Consider the following 20,758-nt stretch of genomic DNA (forward strand, 5'->3'; position numbering starts at 1 on the left):
GGGAGATGGCGGAGAAAGAGGAGGTGTCTGTGTGGATGACAACGGGGAGGAGTTGCAGAAGGTGCTTTTGAAGTAATTTGCTATTGGCGAGGGGTGGGGCGTTACAGATGTCCACGGTTTCCTTCTCTCTTCTGGACAGTGGGCGTTATAAATAGTAAAGGTTAATTAGGTAGCTGAGAAACTAGATCGGGGCTGCCTGTTAGAATTTGATCCACAGACAGGTAACTCAAGCAAAGCTTATTGTCAGTGCAGTCCGGCCTATATAAAGTACCTTGACCAACAGCAGTCACCACTCAGCCTTACTCCTCTCTCTACCGCGTTACCTGCTGGCCCACAAGCCTCCTGACTTGGTAAGTTGCACTTTTTTGGGGGGGGGGGGGTTGAATTGGGACTTCTAAGTAAGTACTAACATGAGACTTATCCTGTAAAGGATGGAATATTTTATAGATGATATTTGTGCTTATTTATGAAAAGTCCTCTCTCTGGCTCGCTATTGACGCTGTGTACAACGTTATTCAACGTTTATCGTTCCCATGCACCTGCAGAAAGAAAACAATGTCGCTGTCGTCTATCCTTTCTGCTGATGCCATCGCCAGCGCCATCAAGGACTGCCAAGGTATCAACTTCCACTTCGTCATGGCTGTCTTTCCGCGACTGTTTTTATTTCATGGCGGCGTGAATGCGGGTGTGTTTGCAAGCAAGGGATGCTACAAAATCGGCATTTTTCCTTCATACAACGTGCCGGAAGAACCACATATGCCTGAAGATGCACAAATATTGGCTGCGGTAAAAAGTACACACTCCTGGGGGCAAGACAAACATCGGTCATGGGACTGCATGACTTCACATTAAAGCGCTCTCAAAGATAACTTTTGTTTATTATTGTGGCGGGGAAATGTTTTACGTGCTTTAGATTGTATAAGAAAAAACAAAACAAACTTACTGACACTGGCTGTTTTATTCCATCTCAGCACCAGACTCCTTCTGCCCCAAGAAGTTCTTCCAGGTCTGCGGCATGACCAAGAAGAGCCCCCAGGACGTGAAGAAGGTCTTCGGCATCCTGGACAACGACGGAAGCGGTTACATTGAGGAGGAGGAGCTGAAGTGAGTGAAACCGTCAGAAACGAAGAGACTAATTCTGCGGATGCAAAACGGAGAACTGAAGCTTGTTGTTTGCGCCAGGTTTTTTCTTCAGAGGTTTTCCCCGGGCGCCCGAGTCCTGACCGACACAGAGACCAAGGCCTTCATGCATGCCGCCGACGATGACAGCGATGGGCGGATTGGAGTAGACGGTAAATGGTGTCATTGGCTTTAACATTTTTTATTTTGTTTTACCCGTCTTTCTGATAACGCCTTGTTTTTTCTCCGCAGAGTTCCAAGCGATGGTACAATCCTAAACACTGTTCCATAGTGCATGACTTCAAGGGCTTCCTTTAGTCTCCATCCAGTCCACCTTGTCATCATGTGTCCTTCTTCCCTTTGTCTTATAACGACCACCCAAAGAAACGTAGACGTCATCGGATAAACGTACTGTACACGGACCAATGAAAATATTAAAACTTGAATACCTTGACTGCTTTCCATTGTGCATCTTTGTACACTGCAAAAACTGAAATATAAGTAAGATTAAATATCTCAAATAAGGGGGATATTTGCTTATTTTCGGTCAGATAAGATAATTCTTCTCACTAAGCAGATTTTATGATAGAGTGTTTTACTTGTTTTAAGTGTTTTGGTCCTCAGTAAGATATTACAGCTTGTTGCTGAGATTTGATGACATACACTACCGTTCAAAAGTTTGGGGTCACATTGAAATGTCCTTATTTTTGAAGGAAAAGCACTGTACTTTTCAATGAAGATAACTTTAAACTAGTCTTAACTTTAAAGAAATACACTCTATACATTGCTAATGTGGTAAATGACTATTCTAGCTGCAAATGTCTGGTTTTTGGTGCAATATCTACATGGGTGTATAGAGGCCCATTTCCAGCAACTATCACTCCAGTGTTCTAATGGTACAATGTGTTTGCTCATTGGCTCAGAAGGCTAATTGATGATTAGAAAACCCTTGTGCAATCATGTTCACACATCTGAAAACAGTTTAGCTCGTTACAGAAGCTACAAAACTGACCTTCCTTTGAGCAGATTGAGTTTCTGGAGCATCACATTTGTGGGGTCAATTAAACGCTCAAAATGGCCAGAAAAAGAGAACTTTCATCTGAAACTCGACAGTCTATTCTTGTTCTTAGAAATGAAGGCTATTCCACAAAATTGTTTGGGTGACCCCAAACTTTTGAACGGTAGTGTATATTGAGTAAAACATGCTTGACACTAGAACATCAACTGTTGCAAAGCTGTGTCATCAACACTCACAAGTATAAAACTACTTTTTTTAAGTAATAATTTCTTATTTCAAGTATGAATTAAAAAAATCATGATTTTGACACAATTGTGTCCCATAATTAAAACAGATGACAGCCAAGTGGACTTTGCTGTTTTATTTTCAATGAAACAATAGAAAATACATACTCAAATAGTAGTACAGTTGGCACAGTACAGCAAACTGACAGTTAATATTTAAACATTTGACATTTGAAACAATTTTGAACAGAAATAATTCATGCACATTCAGATAAATTCCTCAAAATTACAATTAAAAAAATGTTGGCCGGGGGGCCGGGCTGTGTATATGCGCACTAATTGACTGAAAGAGCACGCACTTGGCGCGATGATGTCATGTTATCGATGGAAAAATGCATTTTTAGACCATATGATTTGCCTGAGCGGCTAGTAGACCCCAAGAGTAACAAACGGTTGCCTTGTTGCCTTTCCATTAAGAACAATAAATTAGTTTTTAGTGTAAGTTTGCTGGTTTCAAAAAAAGTAATGCCGAGCGCATATCATTATGTCAAGATAATGGCACTAGCATTTACTTAATTTAAGAATATTTTACAACATATTGAGCAAAAAGGTCTCTTTTTTTTCTACCAAGAAAAGTGCACTTGTTATTAGTGAGAATATACTTATTTTAAGGTATTTTTGGGTTCATTGAGGTTAGCTAATTTTACTTGTTTTGGAAAGTCTTGACAAGCCACATTTTCTTGTTCTATTGGCAGATAATTTTGCTTAGTTCAAATAAAATACCCCTAATTTTTGTAATTTTTTTTTCTTGTTTTTGAACACTGACTTTTTGCAGTGTATAGCTCTAATGCTGAACAACAGGGTGTTTCGATGTCATGTTGCTGACCACTGGAGTCCTACCTTAGGCCAGATCAAATGACACCTGACCTTAGCTTGGTGAATAAACCCAAGTGAACCATCGAACAACATACATAAACTTTTGAACGGTAAAGTACACTTTTCCACCACTTGTGGCAATCATGAGAATACGCAAAAAACCCAGAAGAAAGCTGGAGATAAAGTAATAGAGAAGTTTCTTAAGTGCAAAAATTATTACTAAAGTGGTGAAGCTGTCTTTTCATTTGCGCTTACATTTTTCATTTAAGAAACACACGCATACATACATATACATATATATATATATATATATATATATATATATATATATATATATATATATATATATAATATACATATATATACTGTATATATAATATAAAATATTTTTCCATTTTGTTTCCATTTATACCCCCATTACTTACTTTTTACTTTTAAATTTGATCTCAACTCTGTACACTGCTGCTGGAATTTTAATTTAAATTTTCCTGAGGGAACGCTCCTGAAGGAATCAATAAAGTACTATCTATCTATCTATTTATCAATAATGTATAATTGTATTTATTTAATTTAGTACAGAGTAATTGTATGTAGTTTTTTCATAAGTCCTTTTTTTCAGTTTATTTGTTTAGAATGTATTTTTCTAATCAGCCTGACCTAAGGCTTGATAATAATCTTTGTGATAAACACATGGTTTCATACCATTTGAAAAAGTTTATCCTGTTGAACTGTAAGTACATTAAATATAATTATTGAATACGATCAAAATCAAGGGTAAGTTTACTAATTTAGTGTAGTGTTGTCCCGATACCAATATTTTGGTACCGGTACTAAAATTATTTAGATACTTTTCTAAATAAAGGGGACCACAAAAGATTTTTTTGACCAAAAAAACCTGTAAAAATGCCACATGTTTTACATTAACGATAAATGGAGGAATACGCAAGTAATGGTTCATTTTCAATTAGCCACATGGCCGTAGCGTCATCACTTTCAGTGCCACGTATCTAATTATATCTATGGTTGCTTCAAATATAAGTCAGAAAAACACACACACACATATAAACAAGTTATTTGTCAAAGATAAAAGAAACGTACATGCTGCAAAAGCACATTCATAGCTACTAGCTAACTAATACATGTTTGTCTAGTCGTCTGTTTGTTAGTTTAGCTAGCAGGTTATTCCTAGTGTAGTAGTTTACAGAGGGCGTGTAAAATGACAAGAACTTACCATTCTTGCTCCTGGGTTCAGTTGTCTCTTAAACAGCAAAAGGAAAATGGGAAATGTGTCCAACCAAAGTAAAGAAATATTTAAGGGATATATTTTGTTTCTTTGTCTGTTAGTGAGCGAGCCACTTCCTGGTTTGCCGGGTGATACCATTTTTGATTCTGGGATGGGGGGGGAACGGACGGTTCTATTGTGATCTAAGAATTTCATGTCAAGTCATCATTAAATAGCCCTGATATGTCAACAGGCATTAATAAATCATGTTCTTTTCAAATACCTCTATAACTGATAATGGTGGTTCAGCCCCGAAATCTTGTTATGGTTTGAATTTCGATGTCCCGCCCTCCACTGTTTGACCAATTAGAAAGTCGTGAGTGAATCACATCCAAGTTGCTAGCTACGCACCGCCATCTACGTCTGGCTACTGCCACTGGTAAAGTTACTAAACATGTCAGACCTTAGTACACCTAAAAGGCCTCGTTACGATTCTCAACTTATTCATGACAAAGCCAGGAACAAAACAAGGACGATTGAAGGAGAAGATTTTTTCATCTGACGCCAAACTTGCTAATTTCATCTCAAGTCATCATTAAATGGCCCTGATATGTCAACAGGCATTAATAAATCATCCATCCATCCATCCATCCATCCAACCATCTTCTTCCGCTTATCCGAGGTCGGGTCTCGGGGGCAGCAGCCTAAGCAGGGAAGCCAAGTCTTCCCTCTCCCCAGCCACTTCGTCCAGCTCTTCCCGGGGGATCCCGAGGCGTTCCCAGGTCAGCCGGGAGACACAGTCTTCCCAACATGTCCTGGGTCTTCCCCGTGGCCTCCTACTGGTCGGACGTGCCCTAAACACCTCCCTAGAGAGGCGTTCGGGAGGCATCCTGACCAGATGCCTGAACCACCTCATCTGGCTCCTCTCGATGTGGAGGAGCAGCGGCTTTACTTTGAGCTCCTCCCGGATGACAGAGCTTCTCACCCTATCTCTAAGGGAGAGCCCCGCCACCCGGCGGAGGAAACTCATTTCGGCCGCTTGTACCCATGATCTTGTCCTTTCGGTCATAACCCAAAGCTCATGACCATAGGTGAGGATGGGAACGTAGATCGACCGGTAAATTGAGAGCTTTGCCTTGCGGCTCAGCTCCTTCTTCACCACAACGGATCGATACAGCGTCCGCATTACCGAAGACGCCGCACCGATCCGCCTGTCGATCTCACCACCCACTCTTCCCTCACTCGTGAACAAGACTCCGAGGTACTTGAACTCCTCCACTTGGGGCAGGGTCTCCTCCCCAACCCGAAGATGGCACTCCACCCTTTTCCGGGCGAGAACCATGGACTCGGACTTGGAGGTGCTGATTCTCATCCCAGTCGCTTCACACTCAGCTGCGAACCGATCCAGTGAGAGCTGAAGATCCTGGCCAGATGAAGCCATCAGGACCACATCATCTGCAAAAAGCAGAGACCTAATCCTGCAGCCACCAAACCGGATCCCCTCAACACCTTGACTGCGCCTAGAAATTCTGTCCATAAAAGTTATGAACAGAATCGGTGACAAAGGGCAGCCTTGGCGGAGTTCAACCCTCACTAGAAACGTGTTCGACTTACTGCCAGCAATGCGGACCCAGCTCTGACACTGATCGTACAGGGAGCGGACCGCCACAATCAGACAGTCCGATACCCCATACTCTCTGAGCACTCCCCACAGGACTTCCCGAGGGACACGTCGAATGCCTTCTCCAAGTCCACAAAGCACATGTAGACTGGTTGGGCAAACTCCCATGCACCCTCAAAGACCCTGCCGAGAGTATAGAGCTGGTCCACAGTTCCACGACCAGGACGAAAACCACAAATCCAAGGTTCGACTATCCGGCGTAGCCTCCTCTCCAGTACACCTGAATAGACCTTACCGGGAAGGCTGAGGAGTGTGATCCCACGATAGTTGGAACACACCCTCCGGTTCCCCTTCTTATAGAGAGGAACCACCCCGGTCTGCCAATCCAGAGGTACCGCCCCTGAAGTCATTAGCCGGGATATGCTCATTTCAAAATTAGATTTACAGCCCCGAAATCCTGTTATGGTTTGAATTTCGATGTCCCGCCCTCCACCGTTTGACCAATTAGAAAGTCGGTGAGTGTGTCACATCCGGGTTGCCAGTTACGCACCGCCATCTACGTCTAGCTACTGCCACTGGTAAAGTTACTAAAAATGTCAGACTTTAATACATCTAAAAGGTCTCGTTACGATTCTCAACTTATTCATGACAAAGCCAGGAACAAAACAAGGATTTGTATTAAAAGGAAGAGAAGATTTTTTTCATCTGGCGCCAAACTTGCTAATTTCTTCCTTAATAGGTAAGTCAGGCATTTACGTTTTATTACTACTTGTAATAAATGGAAATTGACATTTCCTATGTAAACTACACTGTCCAATACAGTCTATGATCTTGTCTAACAAAGCTAGTACGTTCCTTCAACGAAGGCTTAGTGTGATGGTGCGTTGCTCCTAGTGTAATGCTTAGCATGCTAGCCCGGTCAATGACACGTCGGCGTATAGGCTAACGGGGGAAATATATACCCGTCCTCCAACCTCCGAGGACAAAGCCACGAACAATGGGAGACCGGGATTTCGGCTTTGCCGCTCCCAGTCTGTGGAACGCTCTCCCTGACCACCTGAGGGCACCACAGACTGTGGATGCTTTTAAAAAAGCCTTTTTTTTTTTTTTTTTAGATGTATGCATACTAGTTTTAGCTATTAGGCTGTTCTAGTTTTTATTTTTATTTATTATACTTTTTTTTTAATTATCTTTTTTTTTTTTAATACACTGCAGTACTTTGAGTTTGTTTACTCAATGTAAAGTGCTTTTTACAATTAAAATCTATTATTATTATTCATTGAATATAAATTGAAGAGAATTTGCAAATCCTTGTATTCTGTTTTTATTTACCATATACACAACGTGCCAACTTCACTGGTTATTGGTTTTGTACTGTTGCCAATCCCTCACACCTCGACAAATTGTCACAGTTTGGTATTCATTTGCATAAAGAAGAAGAAAATAAAAATATAACCGCGTCTGTCTAATGTGCATTAAGAGACAAGGATGTGGAAGCCAGCCTCCAGGTAAGAGAAGCCTTTGGGGGGAGGAACAATGGTTGTGTGACCCCTGCAGGCTCGGAGCAGCGAGTGGTAAACATGAAGGAAATGTGAGCCAACACCAACTGACTGAATAGTACGGAATAATTCACGTGTCTTGTACTGTACATAGCGGAATTATGTCAAAATAAGACATTTGGGATTAACATGCCTGATTATCTGCTTCAGATAATCAATAATTGATGCTTTCACTGCATTGTTTTCTCAAAAAGTCAAATCAAAAAAGGTGTGTCGGGCTCACCTTACTCATTAGGCTGCTTTGAAACTTTAATGTGCATCTTCAAGGGTAGCCCATACCGTATGTACAGTCCTGGTCAAAAGTTTACATACACTTGTAAAGAACATAATGTCATGGCTGTCTTGAGTTTCCAATCATTTCTACAACTCTTTTTTTGTTGTTGATTGGAGCACATACTTGTTGGTCACAAAAAAACATTCATAAAGTTTGGTTATTTTATGAATTTATTATGGGTTTACTGAAAATGTGAGCAAATGTGCTGGGTCAAAAGTATACATACAGCAATGTTAATATTTGCTTACATGTCCCTTGGCAAGTTTTACTTCTTCTGCTTGAATTTTTGACCACTCCTCTTGACAAAATTGGTGCAGTTCAGCTAAATGTGTTGGTTTTCTGACATGGACTTGTTTCTTCAGCATTGTCCACACGTTTAAGTCAGGACTTTGGGAAGGCCATTCTAAAACCTTCATTCTAGCCTGATTTAGCCATTCCTTTACCACTTTTGACGTGTGTTTGGGGTCATTGTCCCGTTGGAACGCCCAACTGCGCCCAAGACCCAACCTCCGGGCTGATGATTTTAGGTTGTCCTGAAGAATTTGGAGGTAATCCTCCTTTTTCATGGTCCCATTTACTCTCTGTAAAGCACCAGTTCCATTGGCAGCAAAACAGGCCCAGAGCATAATACTACCACCACCATGCTTGACGGTAGGCATGGTGTTCCTGGGATTAAAGGCCTCACCTTTTCTCCTCCAATCATATTGCTGGGTATTGTGGCCAAACAGCTCAATTTTTGTTTCATCTGACCACAGAACTTTCCTCCCGAAGATCTTATCTTTGTCCATGTGATGTCAGATGAAACAAAAATTGAGATGTTTGGCCACAATACCCAGCAATATGTTTGGAGGAGAAAAGGTGAGGCCTTTAATCCCAGGAACACCATTCCTACCGTCAAGCATGGTGGTGGTAGTATTATGCTCTGGGCCTGTTTTGTTGCCAAGGGAACTGGTGCTTTACAGAGAGTAAATGGGACAATGAAAAAAGAGGATTACCTCCAAATTCTTCAGGACAACCTAAAATCATCAGCCCGGAGGTCGGGTCTTGAGCGCAGTTGGGTGTTCCAACAGGACAATGACCCCAAACACACGTCAAAAGTGGTAAAGGAATGGCTAAATCAGGCTAGAATTAAGGTTTTAGAATGGCCTTCCCAAAGTCCTGACTTAAACGTGTGGACAATGCTGAAGAAACAAGTCCATGTCAGAAAACCAACAAATTTAGCTGTATGTATACTTTTGACCCAGCAGATTTGCTCACATTTTCAGTAGACCCATAATAAATTCATAAAAGAACCAAACTTTATGAATGTTTTTTGTGACCAAAAAGTATGTGCTCCAATCACTCTATCACAAAAATATAAGAGTTATAGAAATGATTGGAAACTCGATACAGCCATGACATTATGTTCTTTACAAGTGTATGTAAACTTATGACCACGACTGTATGTCTGCTACTTCCCTTCATTAATCAGTGATAGGCCATGCACATATTAATAGCCATACATGATGTATATTGTAAATAGGAGTTCTAGACATAAACATTGAATAAAAACTCATTTTAAATAAAAATAAATGTAATTTAAAAAATGAAGTAAAACCCACACATGCAAACCCCGAGCCCAGGGATCGAACCCAGGACCTTCTTCCTGTGAGGCACACTAACCCGTGTTCCACCACGCTGCCTATTAATTACAACAATTCTCATCAAAAATAATTTGATTAATTCACATTAAATTAAATATATAAAGTAAAATGAAGTCAAATACAATTAGCCAGTAAACAACACAATAAATATAAATAGAGTACCTCGCTTAATGAGCTCGCCTCGTGTTCTGTGGTCTGACGAGTCCACATTTCAATTTGTTTTTGGAAACTGTGGACGTCGTGTCCTCCGGACCAAAGAGGAAAAGAACCATCCGGATTGTTACAGGCCCAAAGTTGAAAATCCAGCATGTGTGATGGTATGGGGGTGTATTAGTGCCCAAGACATGGGTAACTTACACATCTGTGAAGGCACCATTAATGCTGAAAGGTACACTACCGTTCAAAAGTTTGGGGTCACATTGAAATGTCCTTATTTTTGAAGGAAAAGCACTGTACTTTACAATGAAGATAACTTTAAACTAGTCTTAACTTTAAAGAAATACACTCTATACATTGCTAATGTGGTAAATGACTATTCTAGCTGCAAATGTCTGTTTTTTGGTGCAATATCTACATAGGTGTATAGAGGCCCATTTCCAGAAACTATCACTCCAGTGTTCTAATGGTACAATGTGTTTGCTCATTGGCTCAGAAGGCTAATTGATGATTAGAAAACCCTTGTGCAATCATGTTCACACATCTGAAAACAGTTTAGCTCGTTACAGAAGCTACAAAACTGCCCTTCCTTTGAGCAGATTGAGTTTCTGGAGCATCACATTTGTGGGGTCAATTAAACGCTCAAAATGGCCAGAAAAAGAGAACTTTCATCTGAAACTCCACAGTCTATTCTTGTTCTTAGAAATGAAGGCTATTCCACAAAATTGTTTGGGTGACCCCAAACTTTTGGACGGTAGTGTACATACAGGTTTTGGAGCAACATATGTTGCCATCCAAGCAACGTTATCATGGACGCCCCTGCTTATTTCAGCAAGACAATGCCAAGCCACGTGTTACAACAGCGTGGCTTCGTAGTAAAATAGTGCGGGTACTAGACTGGCCTGCCTGTAGTCCAGACCTGTGGCGCAATATGAAGCCTATAATACCACAACGGAGACCCCCGGACTGTTGAACAACTTAAACTGCACATCAAGCAAGAATGGGAAAGAATTCCACCTGAAAAGCTTCAAAAGTTGGTCTCCCCAGTTCCCAAACGTTTACTGAGTGTTGTTAAAAGGAAAGGCCATGTAACACAGTGGCAAGAACTTTTTTGCAATGTGTTGCTGCCATTAAATTCTAAGTTAATGATTATTTGCAACAAAAAAAATATGTTTCTCTGTTGGAACATTAAATATCTTGACTTTGTAGTTTATTCAATTGAATATAAGTTGAAAAGGATTTGCAAATCATTGTATTCTGTTTTTATTTACCATTTACACAACGTGCCAACTTCACTGGTTTTGGGTTTTGTATTTTGTAATATTATACCGTAATTAAAAAATGTCCTTTAATTATGTTTTTAAAATATTTGTCAATACAGTTGTAATACCCTTTTGGTGTAGTTGGTGTAATAACTTGGCAAGCACCGATTGGTAAGCATAATGTGGAAATGACATCAACCATGTATAGGCAGAATACTCTCGCCTGGGCTCGTGTTACATTGTGTGGGTGTACCTAAAGTTTTGCTCATATGTACTATTGAAGGGTGTTGTCAAACACTGGGCGTGTGCGCTAATTAAACCTGTGAGCAGGGAGGTGTTGCGTAAGACGCGTCAATAGCTATTGTTGTGAGGCACTGCAGAATTTTCCACGTGAGAAAACACAATTAGAGACGCTGGCAAACTCGATTTGACTTGCTAAATAATGGAGGCGAACTATTGTGGTTGGTGTTTAAAGGCGTAGCAGGACTAACTAACATGGCATTAAATGATGGATTACAGGATGGATGGAGGCATTTTATTTATTTAGCCACTCTAAATATTATTTCCTGTTCCACTCAGGATGGAATACAAAGTCTCCCTACTAAATCACCAGTGCCTCCATGGAAATGCCCCCCTCTACCTCAAAGAACTGCTCACCCCCAAACCCTCCACACGACACCCCCTCTCCGGACAGGCTAACCTCCTCCAACCTCCGAACTATGGGAGACCGGGCGTTCTGCTCCGCCGCTCCCAGTTTGTTGGAACGCTCTCCCTGACCAGCTCAGGGCACCACAGACTGTGAATACTTTAAAAAAAAGGCTTAAAAACCTTTAAGTGGAGGGGGGGGGCGTGGCCTGGGGGACTGCCGCGGAACGGGGTTTGCAAGGACCGGCCTCGACGACAGCGGCAGGTGAGTGGATGGCCCAGGTGGGCCCTGTTATCTAATCACCTGCACTGCAAAAACTGAAATCTAAGTAAGATGAAATATCTCAAATAAGGGTGATATTTGCTTATTTTCTGTCTGATAAGATAATTCTTCTCACTAAGCAGATTTTATGTTAGTTATGTTTTACTTGTTTTAAGGGTTTTGGTCCTAAATGATCTCAGTAAGATATTACAGCTTGTTGCTGAGATTTGATGACCTATATTGAGTAAAACATGCTTGAAACTAGAATATCAACTGTTGCAAAGCTGTGTCATCAACACTCACAAGTATAAAACTACTTTTTTAAAGCAATCATTTCTTATTTCAAGCATGTAAAAAAAAATAATCATGATTTTTGACACAGTTGTGTCTCATAATTAAAACAGATGACAGCCAAATGGACTTTGCTGTTTTATTTTCAATGAAACAATAGAAAATATGTACTCATATAGTAGTACAGTTGTTATTAGTGAGAATATACTTATTTTAAAAAGGTATTTTTGGGTTCATTGAAATTAGCTAATTAGGGACCGAGTCCCTTTGGGACAGAGGACCCTATTGTATTTCTAGCGTTTTATTATTATTCCGCCGCCTCTTTGAGCTGTAATTTGACCCCCTTAACATGCTTCAAAACCCACCAAATTGGACACACACATCAGGACTGGCAAAAATTGCGATCTGATCAAAAAACCAAACCCCAAAACTCAAAATTGCGCTCTAACTCCCAGTAGGAATGTCATAGAGACATGAAACAAAAACCTCTATGTAGGTCTCACTTAGACCTAGATTTCATTCACTCACAACCCCCAGCAAAAATCAACAAGAAGTTTGCAATTTCCCCTTCAAAACAAAAGTTGACTAAAAACAGTCACCTTTTTTCAAACATTATCTCCTCTGAGCGCGTTTGTCGTGTCGGCTTCAAATTAGCACAGGAGATAGATTGAACCCTTCTGATTAAAAGTTGATGAAAGAGTTTTAATGTCTGCTTCGGTTTAGATTTTATGAGCCCTCAAAGTCGGTCCCGTCCATCGCTGCTTGCAGCTTTAATTTTACTTGTTTTGGAAAGTCTTGACAAGCCAAATTTTCTTGTTCTGTTGGCAGATAATTTTGCTTAGTTCAAATAAAATACCCCTAATTTTTGTTTTGTTTTTTTTCTTGTTTTTGAACACTGACTTTTTGCAGTGTGTCTGTCACATGGTGTTGGTGACGAACCCCAAGATGCAGAGAAGGCAGGCTTGGTGCAGGAAAACATTATTTAATGTCCATGAAATTAGGAAAAAACACATACCAGGAAGCAGGAACAGCCAAACTGGAAAACGAGAAACAGGATCCAGCAAACAGAAAAACTGGAAACAGCTAATGGCTAACAAGATCTAGCTAACAGGAAAACATGAAACAAAAGAGCTAGGAGACAGCAAACTGTAAATAGCTATAAGGAACAGCTTACCGCTATGACGACAGCGTCAAGGACAGGTAGTTATGACGACGACAAGTATTCATGACAATACTCCAGCACAGACTGGAGGGCAAGGCAGGTTTAAATAGCAGCTGGCTGATTGACACCAGGTGTGGCCAGGTGCCAATCAGCCGCAGCTGCGGGGAAACAGCGCTCGGGGAGACAAGCAGGAAACAGCCAAAATAAAAGCGTTGACAGGAAATGAAGACAAACACAGAGGAAAAACTAAAACAAAACCAAACTGTCAGGGACTAGCCTGACAGTGTCGCCTTTATTAGCAGCAGCCGGGACGAGACACGTAGTCGGAGCTGGAGTGGGAGCCAGAGAGACACAGAGGGACACGAATGCAGAAAAGATAGCTTGCTGGAAAGCAAAACCTTTGCACCATTTTTATGAAAATAAAAATGGTTGTACCCCTGATCCGGGCTCTCGTGGCAGTGTGTGGTGGTCCGAGGAACCCACTGGAGGGCAACCTCCACACCTTCTTTTTTAAAAAAGCTTTTTTTTAAAAAAAATATATGTATGCTAGTTTTAGCTATTAAGCTGTTCTAGTTTTAATTTTTTTTTTTACTATTTATTTTACTTGTCGGGGGCAGCTATTTGTGGTTCTAGCATTGTTTTTTAAATGAGGTTGTTTGTTCAATGTAAAGTGCTTTTACAAATAAAATCTATTATTATTGTTATTGTCATTATTATGTGATGGATGTTTTAAAGACGCTTAATGAACATGAAGCACCTGTGTTTCTTCACAACAATGTAATGTTAGTTGGCTCATTACCTACAACCGACATGACACGACCTCAACCCCTTGACAAGGTCCGCCTCCACAAGGTCAGTAGTTGCATCCGCCCTGTCACAGCCTTAAAAATATAGATATATAGATATCTAATGTATTCATACATTGTTTATGTAGGATATACGCATGTATATATAACTTAATCATATTGTTTCTTCAACTTAAAAATAGCTGACCGTTTTTTTTCCCCCTTCTATGGGATTATATTCCCAGTTTTGATCTCGGACGTCTGGTCACTTATAGCACATAAGAATATTCTATTAATGTTAAGCAAACTATGAATAATAAAACTCGAAGACAGCGACAGGTGAGTGGATGGCCCGGGTGGGCCTTGTTATCTAATCACCCGTCGCCTTTATTAGCAGCAGCCGGGACTTAGACTTAGACTTAGACATAGACAAACTTTAATGATCCACAAGGGAAATTGTTCAACACAGTAGCTCAGTTACAATGATGGAAAGGACAATGCAGGTATAAATAGACTAATATAGCTATAAAAAACGAGACACGTAGTTGGAGCTGGAGTGGGAGCCAGAGAGACACAGAGGGACACAAACGCAGTAAAGACAGCTTGCTGGAAAGCAAAACCTTTGTACCCCTGATCCGGGCTCTGGTGGCAGTGTGTGGTGGTCCAAAGAACCCACTGGAGGGCAACCTCCACACCTTCTTTTTTAAAAAAGCCTTTTTTTTTTTTTAGATATATGTGTGCTAGTTGTAGCTATTAAGCTGTTCTAGTTTTAATTGTTTTACTATTTATTTTACTTGTTGGGGGCAGCTATTTGTGGTTCTAGTGTTGTTGTTTTTTAAATGCACTGTAGCACTTTGAGGTTGTTTGTTCAATGTAAAGTACTTTTTACAAATAAAACCTATTATTATTATTATGTGATGGATGTTTTAAACATGTTTAATGAACCTTTACAGTGTTTCCCATAAACTGCCAAGATACCTGTGGCGGTGGGGGCGTGGATATGGGCGTGGTCACCATGACATCATCAAGTAATTTGCATAATTTACTACAATGATATGATTTTCTCTAAAAAGGCTCAAAAAATGTATACTTATTAATTAATAATAACAGTTTTGTTTTAAACGTCCATCCATCCATCCATTTTCAAATATAATTACAACACTTTATGTACATATTTATATACAGATTCTAACAATAAGTTATTCACTGAAATATATTTATTAATTGTGGTTCTTACAAAAAATATATCTTATAAAATATAAAAGCTAAAATGTCTCATAAAGCTCTGCCCCTTTAATTAGTGCATACTAAATAATTTAACTTGAGCCTACTACTACAATCATGTTATTTACCAGCAACATAAAGTGAAACAGAGGCAGAGGTGTCCTGCCACAGTCAGTAACAAATAAACAGAAAACAGTAGTGGTGGTAGATAGACACAGAGCTTCATCAAACATCTGATCCACTGAACAAAGAGCTCCAAAAATCTTGAACTTTAGACTGTCATCAGTTTTACTCCCTACACTTAACCATGTGTTTCCTACTGCCTGCAGACTTTGCACCCTTTGTTATATACACATGTTGTGTTTCTAATATAAATACATTTAATAAAGTCAAATACAAATAAGGCAACAAGAGAAGTATCCTACACTTCTCTTTTGTAAAGTAAATCTGAACAGCCGATATGGGCATCTACATCAACTATATGATTTGCCTGAGAAGCTGGAGAGGACCAAAAAATAAAAAATAAATAAAAAAAATAAAAATAAAAATAAAAAAAATAAAAATATATATATATATTTTTTTTTTTAATTTGTGGCGGACGTAATTCTTTCGTGGCGGGCCGCCACAAATAAATGAATGTGTGGGAAACACTGCTTTATTATTATTATCATTATTATGTGATTTAATGAACCTGAAGCACCGGTGTTTCTTCACAACAATGTAATGTTAGTTGGCTCATTACCCACAACCGACATGACACGACCTCAACCCCTAGACAAGGTCCGCCTCCACAAGGCCAGAGTTGCATCCGCCCTCTCACAGCCTTAAAAAGTTCATTATTCCTTGTTCGTGCATCATTTAGGCTCCCGCTCGTCACTGTCAGGTTTCAGCTGCCCCCCTCAAGTTACACATGGCAGCATTATGTCCCATAGATGTAGCTCAGGCGGAAAGATAAATAAATAAAGCACAACGCGGGGAAAGGCGGTGACCACAAGGGGGACACGTCAACGTAGAAACAGAACCAAGTCAGGCCTCTTAAATTGCTTCCTGCTGGTGGGTTGTGTTGCCGTGTTCTGATCGGGTCAAAGAATCACAGCTGGTGATTGAAACATTAGCCTCTTTAAATGTTGCGGCTGCTTTGTTGACGTTACGGGCTGCAGGACGTCGCTAATAAAGTTCTGATTGACAACACGAGTGACACCAACCTCTCTATGGGGTGCCGAATGTTAAAACTCAGCCACACTTTTCTAGTAAATATACTTCTCACTTTTAGCACACTTTTCTAACTTTTGACACTCTTTTAGTACATTAAACTCATTTTTTTAAATCACATTTAAGTTTAGATTTAACAGTTAGCGCTCACATTTAGAGATCTACATTTAAGATTTGGATTTAGATTTAGGTTGAGATTTAACATTTAGATGTATACATTTAACATGTATATTGAGATTTAACATTTGGGTTTGATTTAAAATTTAACGCTCATGTTTACATCTAAGATTTACATTTAAGATTTAGATATAAATGTAAGATTCAGCACTTAGACTCGACATTTCAAATTCAACTCAATATTAAAATTTATATTCAACATTTTGATTTAGATTCGACATTTAGATTTAGATTCGACATTTAGATTTAGATTCGACATTTAGATTTAATATTTAGATTCAGAATCAGCATTTAGATTTAACATTTAGATTTAGAATTTAGATTTAGATTCAACATTTAGATTCAGATTCAACATTTAGATTTAACATTTAGATTCAGATTCAACATTTAGATTTAACATTTAGATTTGACATTTAAATATAGATTCAACATTTAAATTTAGATTGAACATTTAGATTTAACATTTAGATTCAGATGAAACATTTAGATTTAACGTTTTGATTCAGATTCAACATTTAGATTTAACGTTTGTATTCAGATTCAACATTTAGATTCTGATTAAACATTTACATTTCACATTTAGATTTCGATTCAACATTTAGATTCAACATTTGGATTTAGAGTAAACATTTAGATTTAGATTCAACATTTAGATTTAACATTTAGATTCAGATTCAACATTTATATTTACAGTTTGGATTCAGATTCAACATTTACATTCAGATTCAATGTTTACACTTAACATTTAGATTTAGATTCAACATTTAGATTTAACATTTGGATTTAGAGTTAACATTTAGATTTAGATTCAACATTTAAATTTAACATTTGGATTTAGAGTTAACATTTAGATTTAGATTCAACATATGGATTTAGATTTAACATTTAGATTTAACATTTGGATTCAGATTCAACATTTATATTTACAGTTTGGATTCAGATTCAACATTTACATTCAGATTCAATGTTTACACTTAACATTTAGATTTAGATTCAACATTTAGATTTAACATTTGGATTTAGAGTTAACATTTAGATTTAGATTCAACATTTAGATTTAACATTTGGATTTAGAGTTAACATTTAGATTTAGATTCAACATATGGATTTAGATTTAACATTTAGATTTAACATTTGGATTTAAAGTTAACATTTAGATGTAGATTCAACATATAGATTTAGATTCAACATTTACATTTAACATTTAGATTTAGATTCAACATTTAGATTTAACATTTGGATTTAGAGTTAACCTTTAGATTTAGATTCAACATTTAGATTTAGATTCAACATTTAGATGTAACATTTAGATTCAGATTCAACATTTAGATTTAACATTTAGATTTAGATTCAACATTTAAGTGTCGAATTAAGCTTTAGATTTAATATTTGGATTTAGAGTTAACATTTAGATTTAGATTCAACATTTACTGTAGATTTAGATTCAACATTTAGATTTACATTCAACATTTAGATTTAACATTTAGATTCAGATTGAACATTTAGATTTAACATTTAGATTCAGAGTCAACATTTAGATGTTGATTTATGTTGATTTAGAGTCAACATTTAAGTGTCAAATTAAGATTTAGATTTAACATTTGGATTTAGAGTTAACCTTTAGATTTAGATTCAACATTTAGATTCAGAATCCACATTTAAATTTAACATTTAGATTTAACATTTAGATTTGACATTTAGATTTAGATTCAACATTTAAGTGTTGAATTAAGATTTAGATTTAACATTTGGATTTAGAGTTAACCTTTAGATTTCAATTCAACATTTAGATTTAGATTCAACATTTAGATTCAACATTTAGATTCAGATTCAACATTTAGATTTAGAGTCAACATTTAAGTGTCAAATTAAGCTTTAGATTTAACATTTCGATTTAGAGTTAACCTTTAGATTTAGATTCAACATTTAGATTTAGATTCAACATTTAGATTTAACATTTAGATTTAGATTCAACATTTAGATTTAACATTTAGATTTAGATTAAACATTTGAGTGTCGAATTAAGATTTAGATTTAACATTTGGATTAAGAGTTAACCTTTAGATTTAGATTCAACATTTAGATTTAACATTTAGATTTAACATTTAGATTCAGATTCAACATTTAGATTTAGATTCAACATTTAAGTGTCAAATTAAGATTTAGATTTAACATTTGGATTTAGAGTTAACCTTTAGATTTAGATTTAACATTTGGATTTAGAGTTAACCTTTATATTCAGATTCAACATTTAGATTTAGATTTACATTTTTGATTTAACCTTTAGATTCAGATTCAACATATAGATTTAACATTTAGATTTGACATTTAGATTTAGATTCAACATTTAAGTGTCGAATTAAGATTTAGGTTTAACATTTGGATTGTCCGTCTATCTGTGTTGGCCCTGTGATGAGGTGGCGACTTGTCCAGGGTGTACCCCGCCTTCCACCTGAATGCAGCTGAGGTAGGCTCCAGCACCCCCCGCTACCCCGAGCGGGACAAGCGGTAGAAAATGAATGGATGGATGGATTTAGAGTTAACATTTAGATTTAACATTTAGATTTAGGTTTAACCTTTAGATTTAGATTTAACATTTATATTCAGATTTAAGATTTAGACAAGACATTTAGACTCAACATTTAGTTTGAACTTAGATGTGATGAAAATGCGCTAAATGTGAGAAAAGTGAGTTAATTGTGAGAAAAATGAGCTACGTGTGACAATTATGTCTGCTAAAAAAAAGTGTGACTGATTGTTTACATTAGACCCCCACACCCCTGTAGTCTGTCACGTCCCACAGATTGGATAATATTATGTTATAGTGTGTTTTCTTACACCATATTTATCAATAATCTGTCATATGCAAATACGATTGGCATACAATTGAAATATGAAAGAATACTTTTTTTTTTTTAAATTAAAAACTGTCATCAAACAAAGCAATTAATAAAGACTTTTAGACCCCTAGTAGGTACTTCTTGTCAATGACAAACATTAAGCTCTAGCGCCCTCTGGCGTATTTACAACACACTCCTGGTTGGAATAGTCATTGATTTATGCACTATTATATTGTAATAATCCAGGAATGTAGGCTCATACAACTTCTTTGTTTGTCTTGTCTTTATTGCATAAGATGCGATTCAACCACACACAACAACTCTAATGTGCGTCTTCCCTCTTTTCCCGGCAATACTGGAACCCTTTACGACGTCACTTCCCTATCTCTCTCCGGAAGTCCCCCCCCCCCAGCTAAAGTCATTGGCTAACACCCCGGAGCTAGCCGCTACAAAGACTTACATTGAGCGTTCAATAAAACTTTTCTTTTTTGAAAGTCCCATCCCGCATTTTTTTTGGACTGGAGTTTTTGTTTTACTGTTTCGTATTTATAATACACACTATAATATACACTTATATTTACTGTATTTCAAAAACAAAAAAATAGCGTTCCAAAACCCTGCTTTTATTGTTTTAATCGGATATGACGTCACGTGGGCCGCTCCGTCTTTTCCGGTGTGTCTGCTGCTGCTGGCTGTCAACATAACTTTTTTTATTTATTTTTTTAATAAACCTTTATTTATAATTTGCAACATTTACATATAATCAAATAAATAATAATGATCAAAACATGTACAGAAAGAGTTATATATATATATATATATATATATATATATATATATATATATATATATATATATATATATATATATATATATATATATATATATATATATATATATATATATATATATATATATATATATATATATATATATATATACAGTTATATATATATATATATATATATATATATATATATATATATATATATATATATATATATATATATATATATATATATATATATATATATATATATATATATATATATATATATATATATATATATATATATATATATATATATATATATATATATATATATATATATATATATATATCAGTGGAGGCTCCTCCATAGAGGTGGAGGAGGCCTGGCCTCCCCAATAATTTGAGAGAAGAGAG

The 20,758-nt window shown here is 37.3% G+C and overlaps 1 protein-coding gene across 1 annotated transcript; it reads left to right on the forward strand.

Annotated features, from left to right (window-relative positions):
- The first annotated feature begins 220 nt into the window (after positions 1-220).
- Positions 221-1,494, forward strand: pvalb8 (parvalbumin 8). The gene is made up of 5 exons (XM_062036863.1): positions 221-350; positions 546-616; positions 972-1,104; positions 1,183-1,292; positions 1,372-1,494. Exons 2-5 carry the CDS (start codon positions 556-558, stop codon positions 1,395-1,397), a joined length of 330 nt encoding a protein of 109 aa, XP_061892847.1. The 5' UTR covers positions 221-350; positions 546-555; the 3' UTR covers positions 1,398-1,494.
- Positions 1,495-20,758: the final 19,264 nt, after the last annotated feature.

This window comes from Entelurus aequoreus, linkage group LG25 (assembly GCF_033978785.1).
Source record: "Entelurus aequoreus isolate RoL-2023_Sb linkage group LG25, RoL_Eaeq_v1.1, whole genome shotgun sequence".
Taxonomy (NCBI): Eukaryota; Metazoa; Chordata; class Actinopteri; order Syngnathiformes; family Syngnathidae; genus Entelurus; species Entelurus aequoreus.

Coding starts and splice junctions, on each gene's coding strand:
- pvalb8 (XM_062036863.1), top strand. CDS start 556: ATGTCGCTGTCGTCTATCCTTTCTGCTGATGCCATCGCCAGCGCCATC. Junction 617..971: donor CGCCATCAAGGACTGCCAAG/GTATCAACTTCC, acceptor ATTCCATCTCAG/CACCAGACTCCTTCTGCCCC. Junction 1,293..1,371: donor TGGGCGGATTGGAGTAGACG/GTAAATGGTGTC, acceptor TTTTCTCCGCAG/AGTTCCAAGCGATGGTACAA.